This window comes from Dendrobates tinctorius, unplaced genomic scaffold, assembly GCF_039654945.1.
Source record: "Dendrobates tinctorius isolate UK_male_01 unplaced genomic scaffold, ASM3965494v1 ptg000046l, whole genome shotgun sequence".
NCBI classification, from domain to species: Eukaryota; Metazoa; Chordata; class Amphibia; order Anura; family Dendrobatidae; genus Dendrobates; species Dendrobates tinctorius.
The window spans coordinates 47,238,499-47,252,536 of NW_027361714.1; the positions used below are offsets into that span (position 1 = coordinate 47,238,499).

At 44.2% G+C, this 14,038-nt stretch overlaps 1 protein-coding gene across 4 annotated transcripts in view; it reads left to right on the forward strand.

Moving 5' to 3' along the window:
- The window catches only part of PEX7 (peroxisomal biogenesis factor 7), a 350,516-nt gene that overhangs the window by 40,735 nt on the left and 295,743 nt on the right, over positions 1–14,038 (forward strand). The window contains exon 2 of one of the 4 annotated variants that reach the window (XM_073575891.1): positions 11–10,535. The exons of the other annotated variants lie outside the window; for them this stretch is intronic. Coding sequence (XP_073431992.1) covers positions 5,165–6,124 — 960 coding nt within the window. The 5' untranslated portion in view covers positions 11–5,164 and the 3' untranslated portion in view covers positions 6,125–10,535. Of the gene's footprint in view, positions 1–10; positions 10,536–14,038 lie in introns of those variants that run through there. 4 annotated transcript variants of the gene reach the window in all.

Here is a 14,038-nt window from a genome sequence, read left to right on the forward strand (position 1 = left end):
TTTTTCCTAGGGTAACAGGACCCCTAAAGTAATTGTGCAACTTGTCCTGAGTACGCTGATACCCCATATGTGGGGGTAGACCACTATTGGGGTGCATGGCAGAGCTCGGAAGGGAAGCAGCGCCATTTGACGTTTTTGGCTGGAATTGAGATCGGACACCATGTCACGTTTGGAGAGCCCCTGATGTACCAAAACAGTGGAAACCCCCACACAAATGACATAATTTTGGAAACTAGACCCCCCAAAGAACTTATCTAGTTGTGTGGTGAGCACTTTGAACCCCCCAGTGCTTCACAGAAGTTTATAACGACCAGGCGTGAAAATAAAAAAATCGTATTTTTTCCACAAACATGATCTTTTAGTCCCCATTTTTTTATTTTCCAAGGGTAACAGGAGAAATTGGACCCCAAAAGTTGTTGTCCAATTTGTCCTGAGTAAGGTGACACCCCATATGTGGGAGAAAACTACTGTATGGGCACACGTCGGGGCTCGGAAGGGAAGTAGTGACGTTTTGGAATGCAGACTTTGATGGAATGGTCTGCGGGTGTCATGTTGCCTTTGGAGAGCCCCTAATATACCTAAACAGTGGAAACCCCCCACAAATGACACCATTTTGGAAACTAGATCCCCCATGGAATTTATCTAGATGTGTAGTGAGCACTTTGAACCCCCAAGTGCTTCACAGAAGTTTTTAACGCCCGGGCGTGAAAATAAAAAAAAAAACATTTTTTTCCACAAAAATGATATTTTTGCCCCCAATTTTTTATTTTCCTAAGGGTAACAGGAGAAATTGGACCCCAAAAGTTGTTTTGCAATTTGTGCTGAGTAGGCTGATACCCCATATGTGGGGGTAAAACACTGTTTGGGCGCATGGCAGAGCTTGGAAGGGAAGGACCACCATTTGACTTTTTCAACTCAGAATTGGTTGGAATTGATATCAGACGCCATGTTGCATTTGGAGAGCACCTGATGTGCCCAAACAGTGGAAACCCCCAATTCTAACTCCAACCCTAACCCCAACACACCCCTAAACCTAATCTCAGCCCTAACCCAAATGGGAAAATGGATATAAATACATTTTCTTTTAATTTTATTATTTTTCCCTAACTAAGGGGGTGATAACGGGGGATTTGATTTACTATTTATGGCGGGTTTTTATTTTTGACAACTGTCACACGCTAAAAGACGCTTTTTATTGTAAAAATAGTTTTTGCATCACCACATATTGAGAGCTATAATTTTTCCGTATTTTGACCCACTGAGTCATGTGAGGGCTTATTTTTTGCGGGACGAGTTGACGTTTTTATTGGTATCATTTTCGGGCACGTGACATTTTTTGATCGCTTTTTATTCCGATTTTTGGGACGCAGAATGAACAAAACCCAGCGTTTCATGAATTTCTTTTGGGGGGATGCGTTTACACCGTTCCGCGTGCGATAAAATTGGTAAAGCGGCTTTATTTTTCGGGTCAGTACGGTTACAGCCTCATTTGGGTCTTTTTTTATGTTTTGTCGGTTTTATGCAATGAAAACTACTTTATATAAAAAAATAATTATTTTTTCGCTTTATTCTGCGAGCTATAACTTTTTTATTTTTTCGCTGATGCTGTATGGCGGCTCGTTTTTTGCGGGGCAAGATGACGTTTTCAGCGGTACCATGGATATTTATATGCGTCTTTTTGATTGCGCGTTATTGCACTTTTAGTTCGGCGGTATGATAATAAATCATTATTTTTTGCTTCGTTTTTTATTTTTATTTTTTTAAGGGGTTTGCTAAAGGGGTTAACTAATGGGACAGTTTATAGGGCAGGTCGTTACGGTTGCGGCGATACCAAATATGTGTACTTTTATTGTTTTTTTTTTTATTTCCAAAAAATGAATTTATTGGGGGAATATTTTTTTCTAATTTATGTATCGATTTTTTTTTTTTTTTTTTTTTTTAATTATTTTAACACTTTTTTTTTTTTTTACATTATTACATTGTCCCATGTGGGACATCACTGTCCTGTGACAGATCGCTGATCTGTCACATCACAGATCACTGTGACAGATCAGCGATCTGTCACAGGCAGTGCAGAAGGCTTCTTCGTGCCTGCGCTTTGCAGGCATGAGGAAGCCAGCACCCTGCAGGCCCCCGAAGGTCCCCGTTGCCATCTTGGATTCGGGGGCCTGCAGGGAAGGAGCCCCCCGCAGCAGTTTTTGATCGCGGTGTGCAAGGGGTTAACGTGTTGGGGGAGGTCCGTGACCGCCCCTGACACATTGTTCCGGGTGTCAGCTGTGATAATCAGCTGACACCCGGCCGCGATCAGCAGCGCTCACCAGGTGGGCGCCGCTGATCGCTATGACGTACTATCCCGTCCCTGGGAATTAAGTCCCAGGGCACATGGACGGGATAGTACGTCATATGGGATTAAGGGGTTAATTAAAGCCCTTTGAAGCTCTTAACACAAGGGTGTGAGCTTGTGTGCAGCTACAGCAAACTGGATTCTTTTGTCTGACTCAAGCACATGGAGACAGCGTGGCACTATAGGCAACAGCAGGCTCTTGGGTATTGAATCTGGAAAATGACCTATAATAACAGAATGCAATATCTCTGGGACTAGCCGAGCAACCAAGGAGATAAGAGACAGCTGCTCATTTTGAGCTTAGTTTTTCTACTGGCAGGAGGATCCGTTACCTGCGGCCAAGGAAAGCCTGTAACTAAGATTTGTACCTGTGATCCATCAGCGCCTCCCTGTGGTCGCATGCTACATAATACAGTAATTGCAACCTATGTATACCCTACCCTTGTACTACACTCTTGACTGCATACTTGTATATTGTTCTGTAAATATATGCCTGTATATTTCTAGTGTGCCTTTTCGGCGATTAAATATAAAATTAATCTTGGGCTACTCTTTTATCTCGATTCACGAATCCCCAAGACTGCACGCTCCGTTGGATATTATATGCTACCCGGGTTGGTTTCTGACCTGATATAAGACTGCTGTCGGACAGGGCTTATTTCGAAGGAGGAACTGGTGGTAGAATACCGTACTGTGTTAGTGAGGAACTCTGGCAGTGACGGCCCGGAGGTGTGTGTATATGTGTGTGTGTATATATATATATATATATAAGCTATGAACCCGTTCTACGCCCCGGTGGCGAGCATTTTTATTGGTATATGGTCTCCCATCCTGGTATGTGCTGCCCCCCTCCTATCCCGGTATGCATGGCACCCCTCATCCCTATCCTGGTATGCATGGCACCGCATTGCTCATCCTGGTATGCATGGTCCCCCCACCCCCCCAAACCTGGTATGCATGGTACCCCCTTATCCCTATCCTGGTATGTATGGTCCTCTCAGCCCTCTATCCTGGTATGCAAGGTCCCCTCATCCCTATCCTGGTATGCATGGTACCCCCTTATCCCTATCCTGGAGTGTATGGTCCCCTCACCCCCTATCCTGGTATGCATGGCCCCTCACTCCCCTTTCGTGGTATGCACGGTCCCCTCACTCCCCTTTCGTGGTATGCACGGTCCCCTCACTCCCCTTTCGTGGTATGCACGGTCCCCTCACTCCCGTTTTGTGGTATGCACGGTCCCCTCACTCCCGTTTTGTGGTATGCACGGTCCCCTCACTCCCGTTTTGTGGTATGCACGGTCCCCTCACTCCCGTTTTGTGGTATGCACGGTCCCCTCACTCCCGTTTTGTGGTATGCACGGTCCCCTCACTCCCGTTTTGTGGTATGCACGGTCCCCTCACTCCCGTTTTGTGGTATGCACGGTCCCCTCACTCCCGTTTTGTGGTATGCACGGTCCCCTCACTCCCGTTTTGTGGTATGCACGGTCCCCTCACTCCCGTTTTGTGGTATGCACGGTCCCCTCACTCCCGTTTTGTGGTATGCACGGTCCCCTCACTCCCGTTTTGTGGTATGCACGGTCCCCTCACTCCCGTTTTGTGGTATGCACGGTCCCCTCACTCCCGTTTTGTGGTATGCACGGTCCCCTCACTCCCGTTTTGTGGTATGCACGGTCCCCTCACTCCCGTTTTGTGGTATGCACGGTCCCCTCACTCCCGTTTTGTGGTATGCACGGTCCCCTCACTCCCGTTTTGTGGTATGCACGGTCCCCTCACTCCCCTTTTCGTGGTATGCACTGTCCCCTCACTCCCCTTTTCGTGGTATGCACGGTCCCCTCACCCCCCTTTTCGTGGTATGCACGGTCCCCTCACCCCCCTTTTCGTGGTATGCACGGTTCCCTCACCCCCCTTTTCGTGGTATGCACGGTCCACTCACTCCCCCTTTTTGTGGTATGCACGGTCCCCTCACTCCCCCTTTTTGTGGTATGCACGGTCCCCTCACTCCCCCTTTTCGTGGTATGCACGGTCCCCTCCACTCCCCTTTCGTGGTATGCACGGTCCCCTCACTCCCCCTTCGTGGTATGCATGGTCCCCTCACCCCCCATCCTGATATGCATGGTCCCCTCACCCCCCAATCCTGGTATGCAAGGTCCCCTCACCCCCCTTATCCTGATATGTATGGTCCCCCTCACCCCTATTAAACTGCACACATACAAAAAAAAACATTTATACTCACTCTTCTTTCCTGTGATCCAGCGCTGTCACGTTCTGCTGGAGGCCGGGGGAGGAGTCTGGCGCTGGAGTACGCACATGCCCATAGCGCTGTCTGGCACCATATTGCTGAAGGCACACTGCAAATGTGTCTTCAGTAAAATGGCGCCGGATCGCGCCATGCACGTGCGCGATTCTGGCCGCACTCTGGCCGTGTTGTTGCTCCGGAGTCGGCGCCTGCGCATTCCTCTTTCCGGCGTCACTATCTTGAAGATACACTGCAGTGTGAAACAGTGTCCGGCGCCACAACCCGCCCTCTCCTGTCATCACAGCAAGACGCAAGACCCCGCTGCCACGTCGAATTGGTAAGGTGTTGTGCCTGCGATCTGGGGGGGTGCGTGTGCTGGCAGTCTCCTGGGGGGGGTGCGTCACTCTGTCTGGAGCCAGACTGCGCAAGCGCCTCACGTTTGCGCAGTCTATAAAGGCTTCGGACAGAGTGACGTTTAGCCCGTTATATTATAGATGCTCCGGAATCGGCGCCTGGGCATTCCTCTTTCCAGCGCCATTATCTTGAAGACACACTGCAGTGTGAAGACAGTGTGTCTTCCACAAAATGGCGCCGGAAAGCCTGGACTGCGCATGCGCAGCTTCTGGCGCCACAACCTGCCCTCTCCTGTTATCACAGCAAGACACAAGACCCGTCGACTTCCTGTTCCGGCGCAGCCACGTGCAGACGCATGTGAGGGAGCTCCCGCTGACGACCGCAAATACTCTGCATTTACACAGAGCCCTGACTCACAAAAGGTACTGGGATAATCGTGAGACCATCCCGGACCGTCCGCAACATGGATCGGTTTGTCACGAGAGGCGCAGGGAAGGAGCAGGGGGAGGAGGAGGTCAGAGGAGGCCTGCAGAGTGGGAGCACAGTAATGGCGACGGAGACACAGGCACAAACAGGGCAAGCACACAAGGAGATAGAACGGGAGGAGGAAGCCCCAGAGAAAGTAGGAAATTTCAGCCAGGGGAGACAGTGGAGGCAAGAGGCACATTGGAAACGCAGCTACATGCTCATGGCTCATTAAACTTTAAACAGCTAGCAAAAGAAATGGCATCATACCTTGCTGAAGACTTTAAGCAGGCAGTGGCTGACATGATCCAATCTACCACTAAAGAGCTGCAAAGCAAGATGACTCATCAGGAGCAGAAACTGCAGGAAGCCAAGCAGAGAATTTCTCAGGCTGAGGACAAAGCTATTCAGCTAGAAAAACAAGTCAGTGACTTAAAGAAACAAGCCTCCTACACTGTGGATAAACTAGAGGATCTGGAGAATAGGTCCCGCAGAAGTAATCTGAAAATGATAGGTATAGGTATATTCACCCGACCGGGTCAATATCAGACGGAACTATGTATGTTCAAGGAAGACTACAGGACAGCTGGTGGAGAGATCCCCCTTCTCCTATTTCTTTTTTTTTTCTTTTTTTCCCATCTTATTTCTTTTCACAGGTTCTGTTGGACCGAATGGAGAATTTGGGGTGCTGATTTAATTGGTCTGCAAGCTGATCATACTGGCTGACGGCGAATTTGTGACTTCCAGGTTTATGGACATTGTGAGGTTTTCACAACAAAAAGACATTTATAAAGTTGGGATAATGATGACCAGATGTGATGTATATACTAGGTAGAAGACAAGATCTTCATTGCATGTTGATGGGAGTATTTTGTGTTAAATTATGATATCTTCCAGGGGGTAAGTATCATACAAATGCTAGTTTCACATTGGGAGATATTGCTTGGGGGGATGAAGGGGGTGGGAGTAAAATATTTTTCTACCTCTCTGACATAAAAAAGGAGAGATGGAGAAGGACTTTAAGATAATATGGTTGTGAATATTAAGATGTTAGGAAATTGATATGATAAATTAAGGGAAATAGATGTTGATCTCAGATTTCAGAGTTTCAAGGTTACATGAGGGTCAGGGCTCAGATAGAGAATGGATATAAAATAAGTACAACATGATAAATATGGGATAATAGGCGGGCGGGAAATTGTTTCTCTTTTGGTTTGGATAATGGCGGAAAAAAGAGGAGTCAACAAAGAGGTTGATATATGGAGGGAGGGTGAGATGAGAAGGGGGGGGGGAAAGGGAGGGAAGTTAAAGTTCATGAGCCCACTGCTATTGTACTAATTAATTTATTACTGACTGAGATGACATTGACTGGCAGTCCATACCTGAAAGGGAGAAGCTTCACAAGTCCTCGCAGAAGAAACCATTTTGCAACTAAAAATGGTTAGATTAATAACATGGAATATAAAAGGGTTGCGCTCACCACATAAAAGGATGATGATACTTTAAGATAAGATAATCCTTTCATCATCCCACCATGGGGAAATTCAGGGCATTACAGCAGCAAGGCAGGAACAAGTACAGATACAGATGCATAAAGGCATTACATTGACAGTAGGTAGGTACATATACGAAAAAAAAAAAAAAAATGTAACCGGACTATCACAACTTTGGATCTATCAGTTCACTATTTGGGTCGTTCTCCGTTTTGGACAGTGCTGGTTATACAGCCTAACTGCAGCAGGAAGGAAGGACTTTCGATAGCGCTCCCTCTCACATTTAGGATGAAGTAGCTGGTCACTGACAGTACTGCACATCTTTGTCACGGTCTCATGCATGGGATGGGAATCATTCTGCACCATGTAGCTCACCGTATCCTCCTGTCGCCTACTTCCTGAACTGGATCAAGGTGGCATCCCAGGACAGAGCTGGCCCTTCTAATCAGTTTGTCCAGCCTATTCCTATCCCTGGATGATATGCCACTACCCCAGCACGCCACACCAAAGAAGATGACTGATGCCACAACAGAGTTGAAGAAGGATGCAAGGAGTGCCCCCCTAACTCCGAAGGCTCTCAGCCTTCTGAGCAGATAAAGCCTACTTTGGCCCTTCCTGTACACTGCATCCAAGTGATGGGCCCAGTCAAGCTTATTATTGAGGATCACACCAAGGTACTTTTAGGTGTTGACTATGTCAATGTCATTTCCCTGAATGTTCACCACTACTGGTGGATTTTTTCCCTTGCGAAAGTCCACCACCAATTCCTTGGTCTTCCCGGAATTAATCCTAAGGTGGTTCCTCTGACACCACTCCACAAAAGCTTGGTTAGTATCTCTGTACTCTCTTTCAACTCCTGTGATGAGGCCTACTATTGCAGAGTCATCAGAATACTTCTGCAAGTAGCAGCTAGATGAGTTGCACTTAAAATCCGCAGTGTACAGTGTGAAGAGAAAAGGGGAAAGAACTGTACCTTGAGGTGCCCCTGTATTGCAGATCACCGTGTCTGACACACTGTCCCGAACCTTTACAAACTGAGGTCGGTTCGTGAGGTAGTTAAGGATCCAGGTGGAGAGTTGGAGGTCCACGCCAACAAGGCCCAGCTTGTCTCTCAGTAGACCTGGCTGTATGGTATTAAAAGCACTAGAGAAATCGAAGAACATTATTCTCACAGTGTTCCCAGGTTTCTCCAGGTGAGAGAGAGTCCTATCTAGAAGGTGGATAATGGCATCATCCACACCTATGCGCGGCCTGTAGGCAAACTGGATAGGGTCCATATCCGCGCTCACTAGAGGACGGAGATGTGTGAGAACCAATCTCTCTAGTACGTTCATCAGGTGTGAAGTCAATGCTACAGGTCTATAGTCATTAAGGTCTTTCGGATAAGGTTTCTTCGGAACTGGTACCACACACGGTAATTTTGTCACCTGAAAAGATTGAAAGCAGATATAGCCTTGCTTCAGGAGACACACTTGGGTAAAGAAGACTTTTTTAGAATGAAGAAATTATGGGTGGGAGAAGTTTATGGTTCTAGCTCGGTAGACAGAAAAGCAGGAGTCCTAATACTTATACATAAAGCATTGGCACACAAAGTTTCATCCGTAGAAATTGACCAGGAGGGTAGGTTAATCCGTTTGAAATTAGAGATAAATAATGAAAGTATTACCCTGTACAATATACGTATATGCCCCGAACATGAATCAAAATTTTTTTCTGTCCTTACAGAACAAAATACTGGCTGATAGTGGTAACAACATAATCATAGGAGGAGATTGTAATGAGGTGCTTAAGGAGGAAGAGGACAGAAAAGGGAGCTTAATAAGATTAAATCCAGGAGAAGGAAAGAGATATAGGGGGAAAAAAAGGTTTGGAAGATATATCGAATTGGCAGCTGAAAGATACGTGGAGAACGTCACACCCTATGGATCGGGAACTTTCACATTACTCGCATGCACACAAGACATGGTCGAGAATAGACATGTTCTTTGTGTCAGATAAGATACTACACAAAATGTGTGATGTCAATATTGATTACATGGTGATATCTGATCATAGTCCTATATCTCTAGACTTGGCTGACACACATCAGAAAGGGACGGACTATCTATGGCGATTCCCAGGAAACATGACAAAAGAGCAAGATTGTGTGAAACGGATGGGGGAATGGTGGACAGAGCTTGCAATGTATAATGAGGAGCACAAACCTAACCCTAGACTATATTGGGAAACAGCGAAGGTGGTGATAAGGGGAAACATCATGGCTTACACGCAGAGAATAAAAAAACGAATTAAAAGAGCAGTGCTTAGCAGCAAGCAGCGAAGCTTGGAGCACCTATACAAAATATAAGAACTCACTACTGGATGAGGATAAAGATAAATGGATGCTAGCCCAAAAAAACTTTGATGAATGGGTGGAAAAAAGAGCAATTATATAGAAATCACTGGGAGGTAGAATTAAATGGGTATGGTGACAAAGCAGGGAGAATAGTGGCTAATTTAGCAAGGGGAAGATATGTGGGTACATCTGTAATGGTAATTAGAGATAAAAAAGGACAACGACTGACTAATCCCAAAGATATAAACAGACTGCTGGGCAAATTCTATGCTAGGTTATACAAGGATGAGGATCATCAAGATGTAGCAGGGGAGACATGGCTGGGTAGAGTTGATATCCCTAAACTGACGGAGGAGGAATTACAGGATTTAAATGGCTACATCATGGAGGAAGAAATTAGTATGGCAATAAAAGGACTGGGGGCCAATAAAGCTCCAGAGCCCGATGGATTTAATTGTTCATTTTATAAGGCGCTGAGTGAGAAAATAGTTCCCATGCTTAAAGATTTATATAATCGCATTTTGCAAGGAGAAGCTATGTCAGAAGGGATGAATACGGCCTACATAAAGCTCCCGAAGGGAGGGATAGATTTGGAAGACCCTACGGGATATAGACCTATATCATTAATAAATCAAGATGCTAAACTTCTCTTAAAAATAATGGCAGACAGGCTGGCTAGGATACTGCCTAGATTGAGATCACAGCAACAAACAGGTTTTGTGAAGGGAAGATCAGAATTAAACACATGGGGGCACCACTGACATTAATGGGGATCCAACCAGACCTATACAAAATTGATGCTGATTAAAGAGATAGAGAAAAGGAATAGGCCACACAATGGGGATCACCCAACATATGATTTAGCAAAAATTTGTAACAATCTTTATTTAGACACAAACAACTAAACACCCAATTGATAAAAACATTAAAAGTTAGTCACACATGTGACTTGAACATCTAGGTTCACAATAGAACCAAACCCTCATAACTTCACCTCCACAGAAAAAATCTCAATAACAGACCAAATATGTATGTAGATAGCATACCACAGTATAAAAGGTTTTTGCATGTAAACTGGCTCACATTCATAAATAAATGCACACACCAAAAATACAAATATTGGCAATTGATAGCAGAAAAATAAAACAATAATAAAGCCACATATGCTATATACACAGGAAGAGATGGTATAAACCATATATCAGCCAATTATAATAAATATATATGATCTAATTTACCTGTGAGAAATTGCACAAAAAGCCCACAAACAGTATCTGGCCTATATAACACGCTAATGCAATGTTATTGATCAAATCCCTTAGAAGTGCATGTATTTCCCTAACAACCGCTCAGACTATCATGTTTGACCAAGCGCATTGAAATAAAGTGGTATTGGCTAAAAAATAACCGCATAAAGGGAAGGCAATGCTCAACCTTAGTTTGGTTATGCACTAGTTTCCAATCAGAAGTGGAGTGGAGCCCGAGCGTCCTGAGACCCGACGCGTGTCGCCACCGATTGTGGCGACACGCGTCGGGTCTCAGGACGCTCGGGCTCCACTCCACTTCTGATTGGAAACTAGTGCATAACCAAAGTAAGGTTGAGCATTGCCTTCCCTTTATGCGGCTATTTTTTAGCCAATACCACTTTATTTCAATGCGCTTGGTCAAACATGATAGTCTGAGCGGTTGTTAGGGAAATACATGCACTTCTAAGGGATTTGATCAATAACATTGCATTAGCGTGTTATATAGGCCAGATACTGTTTGTGGGCTTTTTGTGCAATTTCTCACAGGTAAATTAGATCATATATATTTATTATAACTGGCTGATATATGGTTTATACCATCTCTTCCTGTGTATATAGCATATGTGGCTTTAATATTTTATTATTTTGCTATCAATTGCCAATATTTGTATTTTTGGTGTGTGCATTTATTTATGAATGTGAGCCAGTTTACATGCAAAAACCTTTTATACTGTGGTATGCTATCTACATACATATTTGGTCTGTTATTGAGATTTTTTCTGTGGAGGTGAAGTTATGAGGGTTTGGTTCTATTGTGAACCTAGATGTTCAAGTCACATGTGTGACTAACTTTTAATGTTTTTAACAATTGGGTGAAGGGAAGATCAGCCGTTACTAATATAAGGAAAGCCATGTTATTGCTAGACAAGATTAGAGGGAAGCATTTGGATAAGGGAGAGGATCCAGCTATGGTCACACTGGACACAGAAAAAACATTTGATAATGTGAGGTGGCCATGGCTGGGTCAAGTGTTGGATAAAATAAATCTGGTAGGTCCGTTTAGACAATTTTTGGCGGTACTATATCAGAATCCCAAAGCAAGGGTATACACGCCGGGGTTTCTCTCAGATGCCTTCGAGCTGAAAAAGAGAACGAGGCGGGGGAGCCCGCTGTCCTCCTTACTGTTTAATTTGGCGATAGAACCTATGTCGAGATATTTAAGTGATTGCAGTTCATACAAAGGGATAAAGGTGGGAAATGAGACAGTCAAAAATTCCCTGTTTGCAGATGACATAATTCTGTTCATGAACAACCCAGAGGAAGATCTCGCTATGTTGCTGCTTGAAATTGAAAAGTTTGGAAAAGTCTATGGCTTTCGTTTAAATAAGTCTAAATGTGAGATTCTGTTCATGAGGAGTGAGGTAAAACGTGGCCAGGAGAGAAATATAATGGGTAAAGCGACAACATCTATAAAGTACTTGGGAATTTATTTGGGGAGAACGTCAAAACAGATTTATGATCTCAATTTTAAGCCTATCATAGACAAAATAGAGAAGGAGTTGGAGAGGTGGGGAAATCTACCCCTCTCGCTGCTGGGTCGCTGCCACCTAATCAAGATGACAAGCTTTGCGAGATTACTGTACCCGATGCAAACTATCCCAATGTTAATTCGTCACGCAGATGTTCTTAGATTAAACAGGGCCTTTTTTTAATTCATCTGGAGGGGTAAAAGAGCGAGATTGGCTATAAGAACTCTAATGCACACAAAGGAGGGAGGGGGAGTGGGATTGCCAAATATTAGGGGATATAATTTATCGTGTTTAATGAGGAATGTAATAGATTGGTTTAAAAAAACGGATCGATATACTGACTGCAAATTGGAAACAGAATTTTGTGGTTTGTGGGACCTGACGGCGCTGCTACATACGCCGCTGTCACATGTACCGGCAAACATTAAATATTCGATAATATGTAAAGATACCATTGCCACATGGAAGGCAGTAAGAAAACAACTAAAAATGTCGTGGAGAGTGTCGAAACACCTGAATCCTTGGGCATTTCCTGCCTTTAGATTAGGAAGAGAAAATAAATTATATACAGAGTGGTTGGGGAAAGGTATACAGATGTTATGGGACTTACTACATCTACAAGAAGGCCGCTGGTTGACGGGATTGGAAGTGATAGACAAGTTTGAGCTGCCGAGATTTCATTTGATGTTATATAGTCAATTAAAGCATTATGTATTAGACCTCCTTCAGGATGTGAGGAAGGAAATCGATTCAGAAATATGGGAGGACTTGGTTACTAAAGACATTGGAAAAATATCTATCACCTCAATATATGGGATGCTGAGGGACATATTACGCTCTTCAGGGAAGGGAAAAATATTTCACAAATGGGAAAAACATATACATGATGAAGAACTTGAGCATAAGATTCTGCGGGGCTGGGAATTGGTAAGAAAGCATATCATCAATGAACAATGGAGAGATAGTCAGTTCAGAATAATGCATAAAACAATATGTGGCTTCATTATACCTCCGACTCCGCAGAATCCTGATAGGCAGACAAGCTGCCCAAAATGTACACTGCCCAAAACAGACACAGAACATGGATTGTGGTCATGCCCCAGGACACAAGAACTCTGGTTAAAAGTCCAGGATATATGTCTGAAGATGTGGGTAGAAGTAGATCCATTGTGTTGGTTGTTTCACTTTACGACGGGTAAAACAAGAGGGGGACGGCTACATGACTTGTTCCACACCATTGCAATGGTGACAAAACATCTAATTCTGCAACACTGGCTAGCTAAAACACTCCCAGGGATAAAAGAGATCAAGGAAGGTTTAACATCGGTCTTATTTTGGAAAAAAGAGAAACAGAAAGAAATAAAGATAAAATGACAAATTTTTTAATAAAAAATGTAGCGTGTTTATAGAAACGTCACTGACCACCAGAGAAATTCAAGACTTAATGAGCGCCTTTGTGGATTCGGATTGGTATCTATTAGAGGATATGAGTGGTAATCTGGGTAAACTGAAATGTGTTATATGAGCTATATGGAGGTTAAGATAGAGCTGGAGATAAGGTGTCTGATTTCAGTCAATGTAATCTATGAAAGTGTGGACGTAAGGGGGTTTGTTAATTTTATATTTGTTAAGTTTATTTTTGCTTCTATTCAGGCTTAGGTGATAAGCATGTTTAAATATGTTCTTTGTAACAGTTCAATGCAACGTTTATAACTTGTAATATGCAACTTCATTACAAAATCAATAAAAATGATGTTTCAAAAAAAAAAAAAAGACAAGACCCCGCGGCCACACCGAATCGGTAAGGTGTGGTGCCGGCGATCTCCTGGGGGGGTGCGTGTGCCGGCGGTCTCCTGGGGGTGTGTGCGTCACTCTGTCTGGAGCCAGACTGCACAGGCGCGTCGCGCTTGCGCAGACTATAAAGGCTTCGGACAGAGTGACGCTTAGCCCGTTATATTATAGATATATATCCCCAGCCTGGACTGGTGATATATATCCCCCCTCACTGGGAGCGCCTCAATAACTCATACCTATAA